At 36.6% G+C, this 25,262-nt stretch overlaps 1 protein-coding gene and 1 long non-coding RNA gene across 14 annotated transcripts in view; one reads left to right on the top strand and one right to left on the bottom strand.

Annotated features, from left to right (window-relative positions):
- The window catches only part of DYM (dymeclin), a 617,255-nt gene that overhangs the window by 522,223 nt on the left and 69,770 nt on the right, over positions 1 to 25,262 (top strand). For 12 of the 13 annotated variants that reach the window (XM_003340591.3, XM_056824411.1, XM_056824408.1 and 9 more), the window contains one exon: positions 17,514 to 17,627. In XM_003340591.3, the coding sequence (XP_003340639.1) occupies positions 17,514 to 17,627 (114 nt within the window). Of the gene's footprint in view, positions 1 to 17,513; positions 17,628 to 24,469; positions 24,503 to 25,262 lie in introns of those variants that run through there. The other variant, XM_056824410.1, reaches the window with a different exon arrangement.
- LOC103097043 (uncharacterized) lies at positions 13,742 to 17,575 on the bottom strand. The gene is made up of 3 exons (XR_463945.3): positions 17,439 to 17,575; positions 15,682 to 15,817; positions 13,742 to 13,980 (listed from the first exon to the last, which is right to left on the bottom strand). It is a non-coding gene; the product is annotated as an uncharacterized LOC103097043 (long non-coding RNA).

The raw sequence follows: 25,262 nt of genomic DNA, 5'->3' as shown, positions 1-25,262 counted from the left end.
TTATCCTCTGTGATATCTTCTAGACTCTGCCTTCATTCATTTCTCAGTCCCTTGCAGTCACAATTCTTATACCATCACTCAACTGAAATTGCCCACTCAAAAGTTAGCCACTGTCTCTAAACTGAAAATCCAAAGGCCTTTTTGTAATCCTTATTTTCCTTGATCTCTCTGAAACCTTAATACTGTTGAGGATCGCTTCTTCCTAGACATTTTCTCTTCTTGTCTTCCACAGCATTTCACCTTGTTCTCCCTCTACCTTTTTCACCAGTTTCCTTTCCTGGAACCCTCTTCTCCTTTTTCCTTACATACACTTTCTTGGAGATCTCATCAGCATCTATAGGTTTAAGTATCATCTCTCTGCAAGTAATTCCAATGTCTAGATACTTAAACCTTTTTCAAATTCCACATTGTTAAGTCCCTGATGGATTTCTTTTCCTGGATACCCTACAAACACTAAAAAAACTCAAAGAGATCCAAAGGAAAACTAATTGTTCTCTCCCCTACACCCCAAAACCTTCACCTTCTCCACATTCCTATTTCTGTGGAGGGTAGCACTATTCCCCCATTTACTCAAATTTGTAAACACAGTCATTTATTACATATCACAAATTTCACTTTCTAGCCAAATTGAATGCTGTCCTTTTTTCAATTTTTTCCAACTCTTTGTGACCTTATTTGTGATTTCCTTGGCAAAGATACTAAAGTGGTCTACTATTTCCTTCTCCAGTTCATTTTACAGATGAAGAGGCAAACTGAGGTTTCAACTGAGGCAAACAGGGTTAAATGATTTGCCTAGGGTCACACAGCTAGTAAGTACCTAAGGCCAGATTAGAATTCAAATCTTTCCAACTCAAAGCCCACTGCTCTATCCACTATAACTCCTAGCCATCAAATTGAACAACTCTTTCCCAAATATGATGTCCCATTTTCTAGCTCTACACATTCATCCAGACCATTTGTTTGGCTTCTGGAATGAGTTTCTGTGTCATGCCTCTCAGCATGTTTATCTCCTTGCAACACTCAACTCAAATGCCACTTCTTACGTGAAGCCTTCCCTGATCCCTGAATTCTTGTTCTCTCTCTCCTCAGTTTTCTTTCCTTTTTTATGTTCATAAATACTCGTGACTGGCTGACTAACATGTTTTATCTCCTCATTAGAATGGAAGCCCCAGGGCTAACTTGTGCTTACTGCCTGTACTTTTGTCAGGTCCCAGACTACAATTCCCTGAGAAGGGAGTGATCTTTGCCTACTCTTGGCTTTGAGGGGAATCACAGATCCTAAAGATGATACTGAGCAGAACCACTACCACCCCAGAGCTCATGGAAAATTATACCCACCTCTTACCCTCTACAAAGTCCCTCTCCCAAAGCAAAGTCATGATTGTGTTTTGCATGTACTTATCAATCTGGAGAGGGAATGGAAAGGTCCAGGATGTGAATGAGGGAAGTACCATTTAGACAAAAAACTAGGTGTAGCTTCCGGGAGCTAAGACCATTGCCTGGAAATGACTTTTTTCTCAATATAGACCTATTTTTAAAATGTAATGGGCTACCTTGTGATAATCTCATCACTTTTTAGGAATGGATAAGGGAAAACTTCAATTCTTCCAAAGCCTGAGTCTATGAATCTTTGGTTAATGCTATCCTTGTTAAGTTAGAAGACTTTTGAAATGGGTCTTTAAATATGGGTAGAACTTTAATAGGAATAAGTAATGACATGAGCAAAGTGGAAAAGTATGGGAAATGATCATAGAATGGTCTAGTTTTGCTCATGAAAAGTAAGGCCCCAGCCTTAATCAGTCAACATCCTTCTTTTCCAGACTTCTTGTTCTACCCTGTGCTCCAGTCCCATTGATACTCATCATCACTCCCCACCACCACTCTCTTTTGAATTCTTCTCTTCCATCAAGGTTTAGCTCAACTGCTGCTTCCCCATCAAACCTTCCCTAATACATCCCTAACTCTGAGCTGGCCATAAACCATCTCTTCCTCTGACAGACACTTGGCACTTCATGCCTTCCTATATTCAAGGTATATTGTAAGAGTATAATTATTATAGAGTGTATATTATAAAATGGAAACTTGTTGAGATTAGGAACATTTTATTTCTCTCAAAGAAGAGGCAAGAGCTAGAAGTGTAGCTCTGAAAATTCCCTAGGTAGAGATAGTTTAAGCCTTTGGAGTAGATGAGATCCTCAACAAAGAGTACAGAATAAGAGAGCCAGAGGTGAGAAGATCAGAGATAATGAGACTAAAGAGATAAGAAGAAGTATGCACAATTAAAGAAACTAAATGAGTAACCAAGACTTGGGGAAACTAGAACCATATAGAGGCATAGAAATACAGGAATAAAAAATCTCAAGCAGGGAGGTGTTACAGACAAAAGAGTGGTTGCCATAAACTGTGACCACAAAAATATTGGTTTCAAGACTGTGAATTGCCCAAACTGTAAAGATAATTTTTAGCGTCTTGATTTTATATCAAAAATAAGTGGTCACCATGGGAAAAATTCCCAAATATGAAATAGCCAAATCAGCTGGGTTTTATGGAGATTATGATTAATATAAATGAAGGAATTAAAGAAAGGGAGAGAGACAGAGTAAGAGGGAATAATAGGAAAAGGGAATGGCCTAGGCCTTTTCTCTTTATGAGAGAAACTGTCAGTCTTTTATCACTCACCACAAGATTTTGTCCCAGGCAAAACTCTAGTGTTCAGAGAGACCCTCCAGTTCAGCTCCTCAGCTCAACTAACTTCAGCCACCAAGAGACATCCAATTCAGCTTCCTAAGCTGAACTCAGTCCAGAGGCCTCTGACCTCCTTTTAAAGAGAATTTTCTCCTATGTCACCTCCCCTAAATTTTCACATCTACCAATCACAGTAGACGTTTTCCAAAGGACAGACCATTCTTAATTCACATTTTGTTATCACCTTCTTAATTCACATCTTGTTATCACCTTCTTAATTCACATCTTGTTATCACCTTCTGGGTAAGACTAAAACTTCTGAGTAATTCACTTCTCTTTGCTAAGCTTGCCCTTTTAGTGATTAATTTAACCTTCATAGGTACTTAGCACCCTTTTGTATTAGATCTAAAAATAGACCTAGCTTAAGGGCTTTTGCCTCACTATAAGTATGAGGTAAGTACTTTTTCATTGTTCAGTAAGGAGTTTTACAACTTTATCTTCCCCTAAAGTATACCTAAGTATGGGTGGAGTAATTTTAAAGTTCCCAATACATTACACTACCTCCATTGTTTAAATGGGAATAGCCTTAACCAAATGTTTTAAGGTAGAGTTTGAGCAGTTTTAAGATTCACAGAATAGAGTTTACTCTGTGAAGTACTGCAGAAATTATAGAATCACAGGATTTAGGGTTGGGGATCCTCAAGTATTGTCCTTCTACCTCTTCATTTTAAAAATGGGGGTTCAGAGTCACAGAAGTTAAGTGGAATTAAAATCAAGTAGTAAATGAGAAAACAAGGATTTGATTCCAGCTCTTTGGACTCCAAATCCAGGACTTTCACAGGAACTAACTGGCCATGTGTAATTAGAGTGTAATAAAAATCAAGTATAAATAATCCGTCCCAAAATTTTACCAATAAGCAACATTGAGATTACCAGTCTGTAATGTCCAAAGAACTAACTTTTTTGTGAAAATCCAGCCATTTGCCCATCTTACACCTCTCCCATTTTCCATGAATTCTCAAAGATTTCTAGCAGTAATACTTAAATAATAATTAACATGTCTCTATAGCATTTTAAGTTTTATACAATGTGATTTGGGGGGGGGGGTTGTTTTGTTTTTCAAAATAAACCAGAGAAGCATGCAATTCAGTATCATCCCCATTTTATAGATAGGAAAAAGGGTTAAGAAGTAAAATGATTTGCCCAAGATTACTCTGTTAATAAGACTTAATTTAAACCCAGTTCCTCTTACTCCAAGTCCTACATTTTTTCCACTACGTCTTGGCTCATCACCTATACACATTTTTCTTTAGCACCTGCCATGTAATTCACTTGAAGCAAGTAGGTATATTCAGTATCTTCTGAAATAACTATACTGAAATAAAATATATAAATATAATTAAAATAATAGTTTATTTGAGGGAAGGAAAGGAAGGGAAGGGAATCGAGACAATTTATTTAAACCCCAAATCAAGTTGTTATCTTATACTATCTAACACTTCTCTACCTATAAATCATCTCCTACAACTAGTTAAATTAAACCCCTTCGTTAATGTATAAATTGGGAAGGAAATGAAGATAGCAGGAACAGGGTTCAGCAGAAAGTCTCACTGACAGTTGTCCTCAGGAGTCTTGAACAGCTTTGTTGAAAATCACTCTTCATCAGCAGTAGGAACAGTCAGAATCTCAAGGAAAGCCACAGGAGAGGAAATATCTGGCTCTCTAGGTCCACCCCAGAAGAACCAGACAGAAAACCCTCTTGGCTGCTTAACGCTCTCACCCAGAAAAAAAAAAAAGTGTCCCTTCTCCGGAGCTCCAGAATCTTGCCCTTGCTTCTGCCCAGTAGGATCTCCTGCTCTTGGTTTGTAGCATTGCTCCTGTTCCTGCTAATTTCCCTTTAACACTTCTCACCTAGCTTGGGTACCTCTTTACAATGTTAATTGAATACTTTCAGATGTCATTCTCATTCTTCTTAAGGAGAAAAACGAAAACAAAATGAAGGTTGAGTGTCTACTCTGTCATCTTTAAACATTATTCTGTCTTCTCCAAACACTGAACTTTAACCTTTCCTTGGTCTTGCCTTGAACAAAGAAAAAAGGAAAAACCTTTTTATTGCCTCTAGCATTTTGTGAACCTCTGTTGATTTGGGGCTTTAGGCTTCCTGGTGGTTCTTACAGGTTCATACTTCCCTTTTCTATTCATCCTTGATTTGGGGACCCCTCCTTCTACCTTTTGTTCATGTGCTTAAAAAGTCTGAGCTCACAGAGAACTCTGTGCAGACATGAAATGACTAGAGAACAATTGCAAGATAGAAAAACATTGCAGTTTACAAATAAATGTGAGGAGGATGCCAAGTATGGGAAAGATCTGGATGGTGTGGGCTTAGTCAGGCAAAGACTCTCCAAGGGCAATGTATCTATAGTTTGATATTTTTATTTCTATTAATTCCCTCTCATTCTTTTTTTAAAAAACCTTTACTTTCCATCTTGGAATCAATACTCTGTATTGGTTCTAAGGCAGAAGAGCAATAAGGGCTAGATCATTAGGGTTAAATAACTTGCCCAGGATCACACAGCTAGAAAGTCTGAGGCCAGATTGCAATTTATCTTAAAATCTGGATCTAGTCTCTAGGCTCTCTAGACTAATGTTATCTTATTCTGTTTCCATGCTGAAACACATCCCTTCGGTGAAGAGATCTGTGTCCAATACTTATAAATTAGTCATCAACCAAATTTATGTGCCTTGTGATGGAACTGTCAGGAAAAGCTTCTTTAAAGAATATTTTTTAAACTCTTACCTTCTGTCTTAGAATAAATACGGTATATTGGTTACAAGGCAGAAGAATGGTAAGGGCTAGTAGGCTATTGGGATCAAGTGACTTGCCCAGAGTCACACAGCCAGAAAGTGTCTGAGGCCACATTTGAACCTGGGACCTCCTTTCTCCAGGCCTAGCTCTCAATCCACTGAGCCACCTATCTGCTCCCTCTCTCGTTCTTCTTGATGTGCTCAATAGCAAATTAGTGATGTAAAATTTAGCTTCTCTTTTCAGCTCCAATTTTTTTAGGATAGATAACTCTCAAGCAGATATGCTCTCATTCATGCATTCCTTCATTCATTCATAAAAAATAGTCACCATCCTTTGTCATTTGTTTGAGATGATCAGAAAATTTCCTTATTGTGTTTTAAGCCAAAACACAATATAGTAAAAAAATTAACCTCTACCTTTTTTGCCTTCCCCTCAAATGAAAAACACTGCTTTTGTAATTTTCCAAGAATCTCTCAGAAACCATTTTATTGCTTTACCAATCAAGACCATTCTCTCACTTCCATTCTACCTTGACAAATTCTCTTCTCATAGCTCATGCCTGGGAAAGGTCAAGGTAAAATGATAAGCCATGAAACTGTATGCTGGGTGGTCTAGGCAGAACTTTTAATATTTCCCTTAAAATTGTTTAGAGCTGCAAAAGATTCAAATCTTACTGGTGAATTTCCATGATTTGGTTTTCATTTTCCACATTTTCTTTTGGCTATAAATACTAGACTATTCTTGTAGATGTTAGAGATTTTTCCTTTTTCACAAACAAAATGTTCTTTTGATTTAATGATCATTTTACCCTTTTCAGCAATTAATGCCCTTTGGCAACTATTTGCTCATTGAGTTAAATGAATTTTATTAAATTGAAATTGGTTTCACAATGAGCTGTCATGTAAATAATAAAGATAATAAACAAAGCAGATTAATAACTTGTATAATTTTTGCCTTTGTAAAACTCACTTCAAAGAACTAATAATTATTCTCAGTATGTACATTGTACCTTGTCTCTAAGGATGTCAGAACAATTTTTGTCCTTTTTTTAAATGAGGTATAGGACACGTGTTAAAAAATTGCAGCTTGTTTTAGAATTAAGAACTCTGACTTTTTTTATAATAGGACTTCAGCATTACTTACAACATGTCAACCTCAAGGAAGGTCAGTATATTTTAAATTAATGGACTAAGTCACAAAGAGTTATTCCAGTAATGAGTCTAGCCCTTTTCTATTTGGCCCTTTAAAGTGTTAGACAATAGTAGACATATTATTTGTTGTTATGTTAAAAAGTGCAATGATTTTGGACTCAAGCCCTGGTTTAGAATCCCAACTTTTGCTGTGTAATTCTGGGAAGTCAGCTAACATTGAGGGACTAGATAAGGCATCAGGAGAACTGGCTTCTAATTCCAACTTGACCAACTAGCCAAGTATCAAGTGAACTTGGACAATGCTTCACCTCTAGACCTCAAGCACCTCACTTGAAATATGAGTGGATTGATCATTCCTGAAGTCCCTCAAGCTAAAAAATTTCAGTAATTCTTGTACTTGCCAATGCATAATGAGAATGATCTAAACTTGAACTGGCCTGCTGAGGGAAATTGCCTCTGACAGCCTTTAAAAGTAGCCTTGATAAACTTGTCCCTGAAAAAGACATAAGAAAATGAAGCTTCCTCCCTTCTTTGCAGAGATGGAAGATTATGGGGGTAGAACACTATATAGTGTTGAATTGGATGATATGTTGGTTAGTTTTTCTAAACTGCTTTTTTTCCTTTTTTAAAAAAATTCTTTATTACAAGGGATAATTCACAGGAGAGGAGAGAAGATCTATAATCAGAAATAAAGGTGGTATAAAAAACAAAAGATAGCAAAAAATTTAATTAAAAAAGTAATATAGGGTCTCAGTTTCCTCATCTGTAAGATGGGTATAATAATGCTCACACTACTTAGGTATTGGGGTCATTGTGAAGAAAGTCTATTGTGAACCTTAAGTACTCAAACAGATCTCATTACTGTGGACATGTCCCCCACATGTTGGTGATGGTGATGGAGTCAAAACCAAGCAGAGCATCTATCTGGTGGCAAATAATGAAATAACTGAGATTCTAAGCCCTCTATAAAGAGAGGCTCATGGAGGAGGTTTTTGTTCAACCCACCAATCAGAGGGGAAGAAGCAACTGAGAGTATAGATAAGGTGTGAGTACCAAGCCTGAAGCAGTCTCCGTGATGTGTCCTGATATTGAACTTATCCTGGGATGGTGGAATTGAAGCGAAGCAGAGTAGCTGGTGGCAAATTCACCACTTCTCCTACATAATTCCTTGTTTGTAACATACTGCAGCCTGCTTATACCCACCAGGCACCTCTTCATTCCCCTTTAGATGCTCCTCAATTTCCACTCTCAGGAGAACTGAAATTATGTCCATGGTGGTCTTTTTTGCAGATATTGCAACATGAAATTACTGTACATCCTGCAAAATGATGTTTCCTACTGCTTTTGTTCAACAATAAAATCAATTTTTTAAATGTTTTTATTTGCTTCTTCAAGAAGAACTTGTAAGAATCCTTCCCTTTAGCTGCAGCTTCCTTTACTTTTCTGGTCTTATTTATATTGACGATGTTAAATTTGAGGCAATAGAAATACTTTATTCTTGTGCTATCTGGCTTAATGAACAGAGGGCTGGACATAAAGTCAAGAAGACTTGAATTCAGATCCAACCTCAGACACTTACTAGCTGTTTCTATGAGCAGGAAACTTAGCCTGTGTCTGCCTCAGTTTCTTCATCCATAAAATGGAAATAATAGCATCTATTTCATAGGGTTGTTGTGAGGACCAGATGAAACTATTTGTAAAGCATTTTACAAACGTTAAAGCACTATATAAATTATTATTGTTACTACCGTGTCTTTGGACAAGGATCTCACATTTGTAGTGCCAACGGCTAAGTTACTGTTAATAGCAAATCTAAAAACTATGCTGAATCTTCTGCCACAAACACTGCAAAAAGGGAGAGGGATAATAAAAAAGAATGAAGGCCAATCTGTATTTTTCCTTGTTTCATGGCTTGACAAGGCCAAATACTTTGTCACTAAATGGCCAGCCTCCTACTCATGAGACTCTCCCCACCTAGCTAGACTGATCTTTAGAAAGCAGACAGCCTATGGGGGCACATCCTCCAGGCCTTTCCATTATGAAAGAAGCTCCCAGAGCATCTCAGCTGTCATAACCTTCAAGAAACCAGAGTCACATTCATACTATAATGAAGCATCAGAGTAATACTTTGTTGGGGAAATCTTAAACCACTATGTAAATGTGAGTTATTACTATTGCTGCTATTGTTATGCTTTGGCAAAACTGTTTACAGGAAAGCAAGACTTTTAAAAATCTTGTCCTTTTAAAATGAAGACAGTGAACTGAGGTCAGTTGAGGGTTGGATAAGAAAGGTGAAAAAATAGTAGCAAGTGTTTGTTGAGCACCTATTCTGTGCTAGGCATTGTGGTAAGCACTTTAAAGACATTATCTCCTTTAATACTCACAATAATCATGGAAAGTAGGTGATGTTATCCCTCTTTTGCAGTTGAGGAAACCAAGGCAGACAGAGGTTAAATGACTTGCCCAGAGTCACACAGCTTGTGTCTAAGGATGAACCTTCCAGACTATAGGCCTAGCACCCTATCCCTGTACCACTCAGCTACCCCCAAAATAAAGAAGGGGAAGGGAACAAGCATCTATTAAGTGTATACTATGTGCCAGTCAATGATCCTCCCAACAACTCTGAGACAGAAGTATTATTATGATCTCTGTTTTACCATTGAAGAAACTGAGAACAGAGAGAGTTGAAGTGACTTGCCCAAGGTCACACAACTAGTGTCTAAGGCAGGATTTTAACTGACATCTTCCTCACTCCAGGCCCAGCACTCTATCTACTAAAGGTGTACATAGTTTGTGTTTCTTCTGATCTTAAACATATTGTTCTAGTTTTCTATCACTTCCATCCATGCTTCTGTAAGCTTGTTACACATAATGATTCATTCTTCCAACAGTCTTATAAAATAAGTTCATAATAACAACAGCTTATATTTGTAGAGGGTTTTAAAGTTTGCAAAGCACTTTACATATATTATTTTGTATTAGATCTTAATGCCACTATAGCAGTGTAAGAAGAAGAATCCTATAGTTTTCCAAGTTTCTGTGAAGCTTCTGTGTAAGTATCTTAAGTAGTCATTAAAAAAAACAACTTCTTACTTGGTCTGCCCTATAGATTACCATTTTGAAAAGACATGGATTTTTTTTTCTGTACTGTTAACATTCAGAAACTAAAAATTATTCATTATGCTTCTTCCTGGAAAGCTAAGACTTTTGAAGGTTCCATTTTCTTGATTTATCACCTTGTTTCCTTATACTTGAGGTTATATTCTCTTCATCATTTCTGTCAGATCTACCTATGTTTCCTTCTTATACTCTAATGCCATCTGTTCTCCATATATTCAACTTTTTCTTGCTTAAGACAATTAAGAAAAGTTCTTCCTTGTCTGCATCCATTCTGCTTAAATTTTAAGTCGTTATAACCCTTGTCAATAAGTCCTTGCATATTTCATTAGATATTGCTATCAAAAAGTCATAAACTGAGGAAAGTCAATATACTAAATGCCTTAGGTTCTTTTAAAATCCTGGAGGCCTAAGAGAGATAAGCAAGAATGTATGGCATCCAGTGGGTTATAAACACTAAAATTCCTAGTAATATTTATCCTTAACATATTTTTCAAATCTTCTTTTTCATCATTCACCTTCCTAATTTTTCCTACCTCAAGATGTTCCTGAAACGTTTTGCTTTTGTTCTTCCTGACTGTTTTCTTCTTTTATAGACCTAACCTTGAAGAGTGTGAGTAGAGGAGGAAGCCATGAGTCTTCCATTATTTTTAGCTGACTAAAGGAGTTGAGAGTTTATCCCGCTAGTTAAGACATTCAGTAAAGCTGAGACTAACCTTGGAGGACTTTTAACTCCTATTGAAGGAGTCAGACATGAAATATCTGCATTTATTTTTTCACTGACCTTGCCTCCATCTTTCTCTTTTGTCATTCTTGTTGTCCACCGGATGATGAGGATTTGTAAGTTATCACCAATAAAGACTGTGGGATGAGAACCAGAACTTTTCCTGGACAATGCATTGCACACAATTCCTTTTCAGTAACTGTTAGAGAGGGGCCAATGTGTTGATAATAGCCAGTTTTTAATCTTCTTCCTATCTGACTCAGGATGGGAAATTTAGTGGATTATCTCAATACTTAACTGAATCCTGCAGCAGGCTTGAAGAGAAATGGAGGCAAAACATACTACCATAAAATCTTATTAACTGAAAATAATGGGCAGAGAGCACAATATGAATTTTATGAAAGCCCACGTGCATATTTTTAAAGATCAAGAGTTTTACCACTTTTAAGTATGGCACATATTATAAACTATTCAATAAGGACCTTAACTTCTGACTTAGAATCAATACTAAGTAATGGTTATTAGGTTACTAGGCAGAAGAGCTTGGCAATGGGGAGATCAAGTGATTTGCCTAGGATCACATGGGCAAAAAGTGTCTAAGGTCAGATCTGAACTCAAGACCTCCCATCTCTAGGTGTGGCTCTCAATCCACTGAGCCTCCTAGCTGCCCCTGTTAAAGTTGTTTTATTAAAAGTTCTTACAAAGTAATGTTCAATAAATCCTAAAGTCCTACAACAGGTTATTGTTATTATTGCTGTATACTACTGTTATTGTAAGTGCACTAATTAATTAATTGTTTAGGGTACAAGTTACAAATACTTTGAAGGAATATTTCAGCCCTTTTATTTGAAGTCTCTTGTGATATTAAACTGTATTCCATCCTTCAAGGAAAGCATTTTTAAAAATTGTTTTTCTTTTTTAATAATTATATAATTATAGAGGGAGTTTTTTTAATAGTGGGAATTTCCTATGCCTATAAAATCACAGGTCCAGACCCTATCCTAAGAAGCATATATATCATATCAGATAGAATTTGAATTATGTAATTTTACTATATATAAGAAGACTATACAGTATATCAAGTCAGAGAAGAACAGTTTTCCAAAACAATTTGCCTTCTACCTCTAAATTTAAGAGGAAAGATAAGCCCGAGTATAATATTTTTAATCCATATTCTGTTTCCCAGGTTGTGCTCCTTTCATATGATACAAGCTTCATTATGTTTTCAATGTCTTTGTCATTTGCAAATGGAATAGTTTGTTTTGTTTAGGACTACCATTTCCTAATGATTAAAAATGAAATTAAAATAATAATATGGTAGTTGCAACTGCTATTTGTATAGGGCTTTCAAATGATACAATATTTCACTTGTTTATTTTGGTATATGTGTTGGGGTTTTGATTTTATATGATTACTCACATACAAAAATGAACAATATGAAAATATGTCTTGCATGATAATACATGTATAACCCAAATCAAATTGCTTGCCAGTTCTGGGAGAGGAAAGGGAAGGGAGGGAGGTAGATAAGTTCAGTCATATAACTTTGGAAAACATTTGTATAGTGCTTTCAGGTTTTCAAATGGTAATAATAAATACATAAATTCCAAAGCTTATTACATCTCATTTGATTCTGACAATAAAGTATGAGGAAAGTACTTAGAATATTATTTTCCCCATTTTACATAGGATGAAAATGAGATTTAAAAAGGTTAATTGATTTGACTAGTTTCACAGAGCTAGTGGGTTTCAGAAGTGTGTCTTTAAGTATAACTCTTAAGTATGACTTTAAGAATGACTCCATGTATATAACTCTTTAAGTATTATGTTAATAAGTGTGACTTCTTGATTCCAAGTTCGGTGCTCTCTCCACTCTACTCCGTACACTATATTTACCTACCACATAGTTTTGGAAGCTTGCTAAGGTGGCATGATATGATGGAAAGATCTTTGAAGTGGGAAGCTTGGTAGTACTTCCCCCTACAAAATTATTTTGTATTTATGTATTTATTTTCTATGTACATGTATGTGTACATATTTCTCTTGCCAAATCAAATGTAAGAAACAAAGATTTTCTTTTTTGTCTTTTGCCTTCCCAACATCAAGCTCTGTACCTAGCACACAATAGTCATTTAATAAATATTTGTTGATTGCTTGATGATAAATGATGATGGATGAGTAGTAGTGTTAATAGTAGTAATCACATTGCATGTTGTCTTTAGTACCTACACTAGGTACTTGGTTCCAGGTAAAATTAACATTAAAAGATTATATCTCTAGAGCTAAAAGAGATCTTAGAGGCTGTCTACTCTCTAATTTTCTCATTTTTCAGATGAGCAAACAAGGAAACTTAATCCAACCTCACACAAGTTTCAAACGTAGGACTTCTAACTCCAAATGCAGTGCTCGATCCTTGGCATTAATTCTGAATTTTGTATTTAATTCATGAAAAATAGAGTTATTTTTCCATTCCTGCTACCAAAAATAGGAGGGGGGTGGTAATCCATTTTAACCCTCTTCCCCCAGATTAGTTCTCTTTTTTTTTTAACCCTTACCTTCTTTCTTAGAACCAATACTGATTCCAAGGCAGAAGAGCAGTACGGGCTAGACATTGGGGGTTAAGTGACTTGCCCTTGGTCACCCAGCTAGTAAATGTCTGAGGCCAGATTTGAACCCAGGACCTCCCATCTCTGGGCCTGGCTCTCAATCCACTGAGCCACCTAACTGCTACCCTCCCACCCCCCATTGGTTCTTGAGGGAACCTTGTGCAGAATAATTTCTGTAGACTGCTCTTGGTTTACAAACCTGTAAGGGACAAGGGCTATTTCTCCTCCACTGTGCTTAAAGTTCCCATTTGTGCCATGCTCAAAATAGAAATTCCATAGGTTCTGTCTTCAGGTAAAGACAATAAGTAGAATACAAATTAATCCACTGGCTTAATTTAGGCTAACGAACAAAAATTTCAGGATGAAATTACACAAAAGGGTGCACTTTTAATATGGTAACATTGAAATTGCCATTTTGAGTAATATAAACAGAAATTTTGTAGAAACTAGCTTTTTTTGAAAATAAGGAATTTCTGTCTGTCATCCATTAATATATTGAGCCTATAAGGACAAGTATTATTCAGTTTTTCTCTCTCATCTTTTCACAAGTTTCCTCTAAAGGGAATCCCAGTTGTAGCATGTATCAAATTAGTTCATCCTTATTACCAAACATTTCATTCCTAGCTTGTACATTCATCAGTACATAAACATGTTTACCAGTGTGTTCAGTTGTTATTTGTTATTCATGTTACTTTGTGTTTCATCATTTTCATTTTGTTACAAACTTCTGTGTTCCATCTCTCTTCCTTCTCCACACTATCAGATAGATCGTAGTAGTTCCCTTGAGTCCAGAAAAAAATATGTCTTTTACTACCTTTGGAATTCCACATACCACTCCAGTGGCCACAACTGAGTTGGTGCCCAGTATTTCTGTTGAGTGAAATTTGAGACCTTCCAAAGGAAAAAAAAAATAGTGATAGAACTCACAAGTATTTCAATTTTTTAACCCACTACCATTGTTTAAAATAAATACCCAAGTTTCTCTTGGGAGAATAACCTTTTACCAGCCAGGAGGGAGGACTAACCTGGCATGTACTAACTCCCTCATGTACTCATTCCCAAGAAAAGCACAGAACTTCACTTTTCTGTAAATCTGTGATCTGGTGAACGTCATACACAGGTTTCATGACAGGGGGTTAAACGTGACTTTGACATTACTCAAAAGGTCCAACTGCCTAATCAGAACATGACATAGGACAATTACTAGTCAAAGCCAATAGGATAATTGAAGGTAATGTACTGTACTTAGGTTTCATGAGTTGCAGCCAACGTCTACTCTGAAATATGGTAGGCAGAGGAAGGTTGTAAAACACCCACTGTGGAAAAGTAAGTTCCTTTGAAATGTTGGCTTTGAGTTAGACTAACAAAACATTCATTTTTATTTTAGCTATAGATTTTGCTTTAAAATCTTTCTATTCTTGGCTAAATAAAGCTTGCGCAAAAATTGGAGGGGAGAAGGGAGTGTTGATCTCCTGTTAAGAACTTTGATGGTTGCTATGGCAAATGATAATAGCTGGAAAGCACTGTTGTTATCATCACTAAAATTACTGTTGTCTACAATATATAGTTTGATTGGGGAAAATAGGCTGGAGTTCTTGAATGAATGGGATTGCAAAGTACACATAGCCTGATCTCACAATTTTATGAAATGTTTTGGTCAAACTAATTACATACTTGACCCTAAATATTGCTCAATAAGAAAAGGTTGATTATAATCCATTTTGTTCCATAGTTCATGTCAGTTAAATGAATCTGAATGTGAGCTTTTAAGAAATATATCTGAGAAGTTTAAAAAGAGGAATGCTTATAGCATTTTATTTTAGGACCACCCCTACACTTGAGTAAACTGATCTACCATGCAATAGCTCCAGGACGAATGAGAATTCCTTACTATTGTGCTATAAGAAATAATAAACAAAATGATTTCAGAAAAAGCTGAAAAGATCTGCAGAAACTGATGCAAAGCAAAATAAGCCGAATTGGGAGAACATTGAATCCAATAGCAGCTATATTGGACAATGATTATCTGTGAAAACCTGACTCCTCTTATCAATGCACTGATCTGGGACAATCCTGAAAGATTTATGACAGGGAATGCTATCCACCTCCATAGAAAGAACTGTTGGAGTCATCATTCTCCTAAGTGTATCTTTGATTTTCTTTTGGGGTTTTGGTTATGTATGACTTCACACTTATAACACTGACCAATATGGAAGTGCATTCTGCATGACCAAAAAATGAAGGGGGGAAAAGGAATGAGAATTCCTTGTATTGTGGAGTCAGTGATCTTTTGGCCCAATAAAATCAGAATTGTCAGAAATGTAGCCGAATGTTCTTCCATTTTATTTTTGTCATTTCTGTCTATATATGAATTGCACAATAAGTCTATCTTGAGTTATTCAGTTTTTATTGGCCAATTATTTTAAAGAGCCCAAGAACATTCCATAGAAAGTTAAAATGATTAAAAATAAAGTAGTCATACTTTCATTGCAATTGAAATAAAAATATTCTTACAAGCAAATACTAAAAAAAGCAGAAATTACATGTCTGAACTTCAAAAGTAGAGAAGCCTTTAAAACAGAAAATTTTTACCTTGTCTTTAGCAGATACATTATCCACTCTTCAGGCTCTCTATTCAAGTAGTTTTGAGCAGAGGGGTTTCCCCACCTCAGAAAGAAGCTCATCCATTCTTTTAAAAACAAGTTAGTTCCATGTCACATGTATTTTCCTTTAAAATATAAATAAGAAATAATAAAATATGTATGATATATTAAAAATAATTAAAATAAAGTAACAGAATGCAAAATAAACTTCTTTTAAAAAAAAAAAGCCTTACCTTCCATCTTAGAATCAATACTATATATTGGTTCTAAGGCAGAGGAGCTGTAAGGACTAGGCAATGGGGATTAAGTGACTTGCCCAGGGTCACACACTTAGGTTAGGAAGTGTCTGAGGCCAGATTTGAACCTCCTGTCTCTGGGGCTGACTTTCAACCCACTGAGCCACCCAACTACCCTCTGAAAAATGAACTTTTAACACTAATAATTAAAATCTTTTTAAAGAGATCTTAAGGCATCTTAGCTCTTTCATAGATACTGTTTTGATGGTGTTTTTGTTATTACATTTATCTTCCATCTATATTATGTTTCTGTTTTCAGTTATAATCATAAATAATTTGCCAAGTGCTTCTTATAGCAAGACATAGCCCTAGACACTGTGGACGTGATCCTAGACCCAGACCATACCCAAAGGAGCTTACTGTAAATGGGGGAAACAGTAATGACTGGCACACATTGAAAGACCAGCTCTATGTGGACAAAACAAACAACTCTCCCACCTTGTAGAGGAGCTGGTGCTAGCAAATTGCTTAAGATAAAAGAATGACTTAGTTGAATCAAAAGTAATCCAGCCATCAGCTGCCTTTATTTTCACTACTGCAGTGGAGTTGTGAGGCATAATTATGTTAATGGGCCCTGGCTCCAGCTGGGTCTCTTGGCTTTCCAGAACAAAAGCAGTTCCATGGAGTTTATGGGATGCAGTTCACTTGTTCCATTAGAATGATGTTGGGGAAAAATTACTGGTGAATTTTTAAAGCTTTAAAAGGAAATCATATGCAAGAAATTATGTATATCATTTGGCATGAGTTTACATGAAAAATTAAGCAATTACTGGTACTTTTAAAAAATAAACTTTCAACTTGAAAAAGCATAAATAAATCTGTTTACACATAAACCCACACAGTAGAATCTAGTGTTTCCTAATAGAGCAGTACCTCTTAGTCTTTAATTTCCCCTTGAACAAAACTTGGCATCCAAGTTATAATTATGACATTGAAATTGTCATTTTCAAAGGCTTTTGTTGAATAGTGATTTCATTGTGTTAGGTTACATATCAAAAATCAGAGACTTATTATTGCCTCCAGGATCCTACTATGTTAGCATCTTCTGGCCTGGTTTTGCTTTCCCCTGGAAGTGAGCTACCAAAATTCTGAATTATCTCTGGTAGTCCTGTAAAAGGATGGTGAAAATTTATAAAATAAAATTCAGAGAAAGTTCTGAAAAAACATAATTGGAGCCATTAGATTTGAATGTTTCTTTTCTTGGCATTACTATTAAGGCACTAAACTGATTCATTTTTCTGTTAACTCCTCTTTTCATCTTCTGGGGGAAGTGAAATGAAGAAAACCAAACAAATGAGGGCAGAAAGAAGGACAGAAACCAGAGGCATAGGCACTTAATAAATGCTGATTGATTGATTATTGGAATAATGGGGAATCCGCTAGGATGCAGCCATTAGCCCTGTAGGCAAAGAGCTGTTCTTTTAGGGTTATGAGCCAAAGATCACCTTACCTTAGAAATGAAGCTGTTTGCTGAAGTGACGTTTCCCACATCAGCTTGTTTAAACAATATTGTTCTCTGTTCCAGGTGATCACCTTCTTTAGCTCACGGCTTCAACAGGCTGGAGCCGAGCTGTCAGTGGAACGAGTCCTGGAAATCATCAAACAAGGAGCTGTTGCACTACCCAAAGACAGGCTGAGGGTAAGGGCTTTCAAAGTGAAAAGAACATGGTTCACATCAATTTATGCAAATATTTGTGCTTGAGTGGTTGTTAAGCTGTTACACAACAGGCATTTGTTTTGGGCTAGGCACTATGCTCTATGCTGAGGATACGTACATAGAAAGGCAAAAGCAGTCCCTGTCCTGAGGGAGCTCACAGTCTGACAGGGAAGAAAGCAGGCACAAAACTATGTGCCTACAGGGAAGTATAAATAGGAGATTATCCCAAAGAAATGGCAGAGAAGGAGAGCTTGGAAAAGAGAGAAGAGCTTTTTGCAGAAGATGGAATTTGTTTTAAGACTTCCAAGAAGCAAGGAGCTAGAGGTGGGAAGACAGAGAATTCCAGGCATAGGAGATAGTCAGTGAAAATGCATAGTACTGGGTTCAAATTTGGAACCAGACACTTCCTAGCAGTGTGACCCTGGGAAAGTCATTTAATCTCACTTGCCTAGCCTTTACCCTTCTGCCTTGGAACCAATATATAATATCAGTTCTGAGTTTTCCATCCCTCATTTGTGCTCCCTTATGTCTTCACCTTCATTCTTCACTTTACTCTTTCTCCATTCTTGACCCAAGTCAATGTTATGCTGCCTGTCTTCTACATTCAGTTGCCTTGCCCCCTTGCTATGTCACCACTCAGTCTTACCAAGCTGCCCCCATTCTTGCAAGCTGCCTGATGCCACAAGAGAAAGTCAGATAGTTGGGTTAAGTGATATACATTTGTAATGAACCTAGTTCATCGGCTACATCAGCTACTAACTATGCTGTGAGTGTGACATTTCACTTTTCTGGGTCTATAAAAATGAGGAGTATAGACCTCTAAGGTCTCTTCCAATTCTAATATGGGCAGTGGGATTTGAATCTAGGTCTCTGTTGTAATAATTAAAAATAAATAATATGTCTTGCTACCCAGAGGTATATATTTTATAAAGTTTATTATGAAGGGTAGACAATCATTCCTAAGTAACCTGGCCACATGGAACCTAGCCTGCCAGTTCCTCTCTCATTTCCCCCTCACCTCCTGCACTGTCCCTTCTCCTCAGGCTTCCCTCATGGTCTTCTCGTCCATCTCTCCCTTTCTCTTGTTGGTCTCCCCCTCCTCTTCTCGTTGGTATCCCCTGTCCTGCCCCAAACCTTAACTTTTATTGATGTCCAGAACATGCGCCGACGCAAGCTGACGCAAGCCAACACAAACCCGGCACAACTGTGGTATGTCAGGAATGTTTGATGGACAGGTAAAGTTACTCAGGAAGGGGGAGGGAATGAGCTTCCTTGACACGCTGTTGTGCCCAAGCCCAGTGTTTTTCCCAATATTCCATGCTGCTATTAATATTCCAACATGTCAGTATCCATGCCTTTTTGATAAATAACTAAAATATCAGTAAAATGATTATAGAGTATATTGTTAGCAACTTTGTACGTGAAATTAACATAAAAGAGAAGTAATTTCAAAATGGAAATGCTTGTTTAATAAGCTACATTTGAAAGTTTGGAATGTAGTATGGCTTTTTGATTTATTCCTTCTTAGAATATAAGTTAAAAATGGAACATCTCAAAGTTATTTCCATTCTGTTATTTCCTATTTGGGATTCTGGGAGAATTATCCTTGCCCCTTACAAATGAGAAATTGGTGTGTTGATGGCAGCTGAAAGTAGATTTGCCAGAACTTTTCAAATGCCCTTTGGATTCGAGAATCATAAGCCACATTCATGGAAGAATCATTCTTCCAACTTGAAGCAAATAAACAAAAAGATTTGGAGGACCCTGTCATAGTAATTGACTTTCAACCAAATAAAATATTTTTCAATCAAATATTATTTGACATAATCCTGTAAAATATTTATATAATTTCCTGTGTAGTAATATATACTCTTTGGATAAGTCCAACTATATAGTTAAACAACTTGACTATTCAGAATAAATAGAATTAATATCATTTTAAACATTTTCTTCTTACTGCTAGATTATAAAGGTCAGAACAGACTGATCTGGGTAGTTTTTTCAGACTCTCCTACATAAATAGAGACATAAAGAACAGACACTGAAATCATAAGTTGCTTATTTCTCCTTTAGTCTGTGGAAGGAAACAGATGAAGTTAATGGGCCTTCCTGGTACTGACGTAGAAACTGAAGCTCAAAGATATCATTGTTTTCATTATAGACAAGCAGTGCATAATCTAGGCTCCTGTTATGCTTATTAACAGCAATTTAAAGATCACTATGATAGGGGAAAATTGATCCCCAGAATTCATTATTTCTTCTCTACACTACCATCCTCATCCACTTTTTAATGAAGTTCACAATCTTCTACTTTCTTCCTTTGCTGAATTATCTGTTTAGTTTGAAGATTAGGAATGGGAGAAAGGTGATACTCTGGTTTGTGGGAATTAATTCCTGGCTTTCAAGGGCAAGTAGCTAAGAGAATAATTCCTTTTTCATTAAAAAGGAAAATAACTAGGGGGCAGCTGGATAGCTCAGTGGATTGAGAGCTAGCCCTAGAGATGGGAGGTCCTAGGTTCAAATGTGGCCTCAGACACTTCCCAGCTGTGTGACCCTGGGCAAGTCACTTGACCCCCATTGCCTAGCCCTTACCACTCTTCTGCCTTGGAGCCAATACCCAATATTGACTCCAAGACGGAAGGTAAGGGTTTAAAAAAAAAAAGGAAAATAACTAATTACCTGAAATGAATTGTTTCAGTTAAGAAATCAAATACATTTGTCGTTTTCAGAAAAATTCAGAAGCCAATTTTATACAAAATAATTTTTCCAAATGAATGTTTTATATACACCTGAGAGAACCTTTCAGTTTAATTCTACTAAACAAACACAAAAGTTACCTAAATTTCAGTCTTTAAAAATTCCATATTTTTATTGTTTCTCAAAATTTCTTTATCACTTTTTTGGGGGGGGAAGGGAGAAATCTCTCTTCTTAAGCCTTCATGTCATTGTCCATCTGATCTTATTTTTCAGTACCATTGTCATGATCCTGAATGGTAACTATTTGTTACCATTGTCAATTATTATATGCCTAACATCTTTTATTCTCCCTCATCTGAAATATGAATTTACTCTTTCCAGTCTTCAACCTTCAATGACTTGCCACTCAGGCTATACTACATCAGAATGGAAGGGGAAATTTTTCAATCTACCTACTTCATAATTCCAGTGCTTTAAGATGAGTTCATCTCTATATCAAACCAATGTTTCTTTTAGCATCAGTTGCTTACTTGTAGCCCAAGTACATTAGCGAATGATGGTAGGATTTTGTCTCTACCACCTTTTTCCTTTTGTCTGTTCACCACAATTCATTGCCCTTTAGCCTCAATTACTTCCACCACTCCTTGCTTCCCCAAACCCTTCACATCAAAGTCTATCTGCTCATCCTTCATCAGATTCCTTATCTACAAAATGAAACAGTTGAACTAGATCTGTGGTTCCTAAAGTGTGGGAGATCCTTTCAGGGAGTCCTGAAGGTCATATCTGTTTTCAAAATAATATTAAGATGTTTTTATTTTTAATATGGTAAATATTGAAAGCTATAACCCACAGACAAAAAAAAAGGTCTTTGGGGGTTCTCCAATAATTTTTAAGAGTGTAAACAGGGTTCTGAGATCAAAACATTGAAAACGACCAGACTATCTTCTAGTCCTAAGTTCTATGAACCTATGTCAGTCATCTGTTAAATTTAGTTAAATGCTATTTTCTAATGGGAAAAAATGAACAAATATCATTGAGTATCTGTTCTTTTCATAACACTATGTCAGGCATATACTAGAAATGCCAAGTATAAAATAGTCACTACCATCGAGAAGCTTGTAGTCTAGTTGGGAAGACAAATCATATACTCATTAAAAATGAACCATATGGGGGCAGCTGGGTGGCTTGGTAGATAAGAGAGCCAGGTCTGTAGAGAAGAGGTCCTGGTTTCAGATCTGGCTTCAGACACTTCTTAGCTGTGTGACCCTAAGCAAGTCACTTAATCCCCATTGCCTAGCTCTTACCACTCTTCCACTGTGGAACCAATACATTGTATTAATATGAAGATGGAAGGTAAGGGTTTGTTTTTTTTAAACACATTAACAATAAAAGACAACTTGAGATGAGTGCCAAATGAGTGATACAAGTAAGATAAAAAGAACAGTAGAACAAGAATTGGGGGGGGGGGGGAGGGTGTCCAAGGGTTCAGGAAAATGGCTAGAACTTAGTTAAGTGGAAAAGGAAAAGAAGGATAGGGAACAGTAGCCAAGGTGAATTAGTGAATAGTGATGAAGATGCAAAAAAAGAAGAAAGAACATTAATAAAACATTTAAAATACACAAAAGAGAGGGCCAGCTAAGTGACTCAGTAGATTGAAAGCTAAGCCTAGTAATGGAAGGACCCAGATTTAAATCTGGCCTGAGACACTCCCTAGCTGTGTGACCTAGGCAAATCATTTATAATCCCCATTGCCTAGCCCTTACCATTTTTCTGTCTTGGAACCAATAAACAGTATTAATTCTAAGAAGGAAGGTAAGGATTAAAAAAATTTTTAATAAAATTTTAAAATAAAATAAAACACAGAAGAAAACCAGAAGGTTCGGGGGGAGGGGGGTGAGGTGATACTATTTTCTTAAATTTAATATATACTTTAAAAAACTACATCACAGAAATTGGCAGTTTCACATATAAGTCTCCTTTTCTGTCAAAATCTGTTTTTGTTAATGATTAAACCATTCTGGAGGGCAATTTGGAACTATGCCCAAAGGGCGATAAAAGACTGTCTGCTCTTTGATCCAGCCATAGCACTGCTGAGTTTGTACCCCAAAGAGATAATAAGGAAAAAGACTTGTACAAGAATATTCATAGCTGCACTCTTTGTGGTGGCAAAAAAATTGGAAAACGAGGGGATGCCCTTCAATTGGGGAATGGCTGAACAAATTGTGGTCTATGTTGGTGATGGAATACTATTGTGCTCAAAGGAATAATAAAGTGGAGGAATTCCATGGGAACTGGAACAACCTCCAGGAAGTGATGCAGAGCGAGAGGAGCAGAACCAGGAGAACATTGTACACAGAGACTGATACACTGTGGTACAATCAAATGTAATGAACTTCTCCATTAGTGTCAATGCAGTGTCCCTGAACAATCTTGCAGGGATCTAGGAGAAAAAACACTATCCACAAGCAGAGGACAAACTGTGGGAGTAAAAACACCGAGGAAAAGCAACTGCTTGACTACAGCGGTTAAGGGGACATGTCTGAGGACAGACTCTAAATGAACACTCTGGTGCAAATACCAACAACATGGAAATGGGTTCGAATCAAGAACACATGTGATACCCAGTGGAATCACGCGTCAGCTATGGGAGAGGTGGGGGGCGGGGAGAGAGAAGAAAAGAAAATGATCTTTGTCTCCAATGAATAATGTTTTGAAATGACCAAATAAAATATTGTTTTTTAAAAAGTTTGTATTTTTGTTAATGATTAAGTCCATAATAGAAAAATTAAATTTTTTTAAAAGAAAGAAAAAATAATTCAGAGAAACAAAGACTTATAAACTGATACAGAGAGAAGGAAGCAGAACCTAGACAACCATATGCACAGTGACTGGCATTGTAAAGGGAAAGAATAATAAAATAAAACTGAACAGGGCTAGAAAAGTTGAGAATTGACCTTCCTTTTCAGAGGAGCAGAACTCCAGGTCTAGGTATGATGTCACATATTTAATCCAGAGCCTTCATATATTAGTTATTAAAGTAGCATTTCCCCCTTTCTTTTCAATTCTTTCTTATCTTGAGAGGCTTATTGGATATGATAGGAACAGAAATATAATATTTAGAAATAAATGTTATCTGAAAACAAGACATTAATTTTTTTAGATATTGACAAAAGAGGGAAAAAGGAATTTGAGTGAAGGAAAAGATTAAGCCCTTTTTTATTCAGCTTTCATAGATTTAAACGATTATATCTGTGCAGATGACTATACCCAGCCTCAGAACTTGAGTCTCCCATCACCAATTGTCTACTGGACATTTCAAACTGGATGTCCAGGAGGCATCTTAAACTTGATATATCCCAAACTGACATCTGTCTTTCCCTCTGAACCTTCACCTCTTCCAAACTTCCCTGTTTCTGTGGAGGGCTCCAGCAGCCTCTCAGGCTTTTAGTTTCATAACCTTAGCATTAAACTTGACTCCTCACTCACCCTCACCCCACATATCCAGCCTTTTGCCATTTCTCTCTTCACAACATTTTCCCCATTCAGTCCCTTCTCCCCATTTCCATAACTGCCACCAGTTCAGGCCCTCAGCATCTCTTTCCTAGAATATCACATCAGGCTCCTGATTGGTCTCCCCCAAGTGTCTCCTCACTCCAGCCTTTCCCAAGTACTGCAGCCAAAATCATATTCCTTCAGGACAGCTAGGACTCTAGTACTCAACTAACTCTTGTGACTTTTTATTGCCCCTAGGATAAAACAAACTCCCCTGCTTAGCTTTTAGAAACCTACATAATAATTTAGCTCCAACCTGTTTCCAGCTTAATTGGACATTACTTCCCCTTCTATACTGGTTCCAACCAAATAGCCTTCTGCTACTCCTCACACACCCCATCTTCCATCCCCATGGCTTTGTCCTTCATTCCTTTTCTCATCCTCATATAACATCTCAGTCCCTTTGAGATGCAGCTTAAGTACCTCTTTTGTATGAAGCCTTGCCTAACCCCCCAAATTGCTAGGGATCTCCATTCCAAACTACTCCATAATTAATCACTTTGCAAAACTTTGTATTTATTTACTTTGTATTTATGCTAAATATGTTTATATATATTTGTTATCTTTCCCATTAGGATGAAAGCTCCTTATGAGTAAGGATCGCTTCATTCTTTGTACTACTATTCCCAGCATCTAGAACAGTGCCTAGCACATAACAGGTACATTATAAATATCTGTTGATGGATTAATTAAGTAATAGAATAATACAGCTATCAGACAATTGGCATGTTCATCATCCATTTGTATAACATTAATTCAGAATTTTGTTCTGCCTTGAATTTAAATTTATTAAAGGTTGCACTCTGTTGTAATATATAATAAGCATTTCTATAGCATGGTTCTGTATAATAGTCACTATTTCTGTACCTCTTTTGAATAAGTGAAATTAGCATTCTCACATGAACTGGCACTGCTAAACTGTTAACAATTTCCCTGAGGTTTATTCATTTTCTAGCAGACCTTCAAACATTCCATCATCATTAAGGCAAAGCAAAATATGATTTGTTCTCCTACAAAGAAAAATTTTCTAATGATATTTCTCTTCCTAGACCACCAACTTTCAAGTATTTAGCCACCTATGGGTGACATATAAGAGAAAGACAACATTTGTTTTTTTATGAACTAGACAAATTGATAGCATGATTAATAAATTTTGTTTTTGTTTTTTTATTTTAATAATTTAATTTTTTTTGTTACAATACTCACTTTATTTCCCTCCCTCCCCTCCACCCACCCTTCCTGCAGCCAATGCACAATTTCATTGAGTATTATTTGTGTCCTTGATCAGAACCTATTTCCATGTTGTTGATATTTACACTAGGATGTTCATTTAGAGTCTACATCCCCAACCATATCTCTTCGACCCAT

This window comes from Monodelphis domestica, chromosome 3, assembly GCF_027887165.1.
Source record: "Monodelphis domestica isolate mMonDom1 chromosome 3, mMonDom1.pri, whole genome shotgun sequence".
In the NCBI taxonomy this organism is placed as follows: domain Eukaryota; kingdom Metazoa; phylum Chordata; class Mammalia; order Didelphimorphia; family Didelphidae; genus Monodelphis; species Monodelphis domestica.
This window is presented reverse-complemented; position numbering and strand designations above follow the sequence as displayed.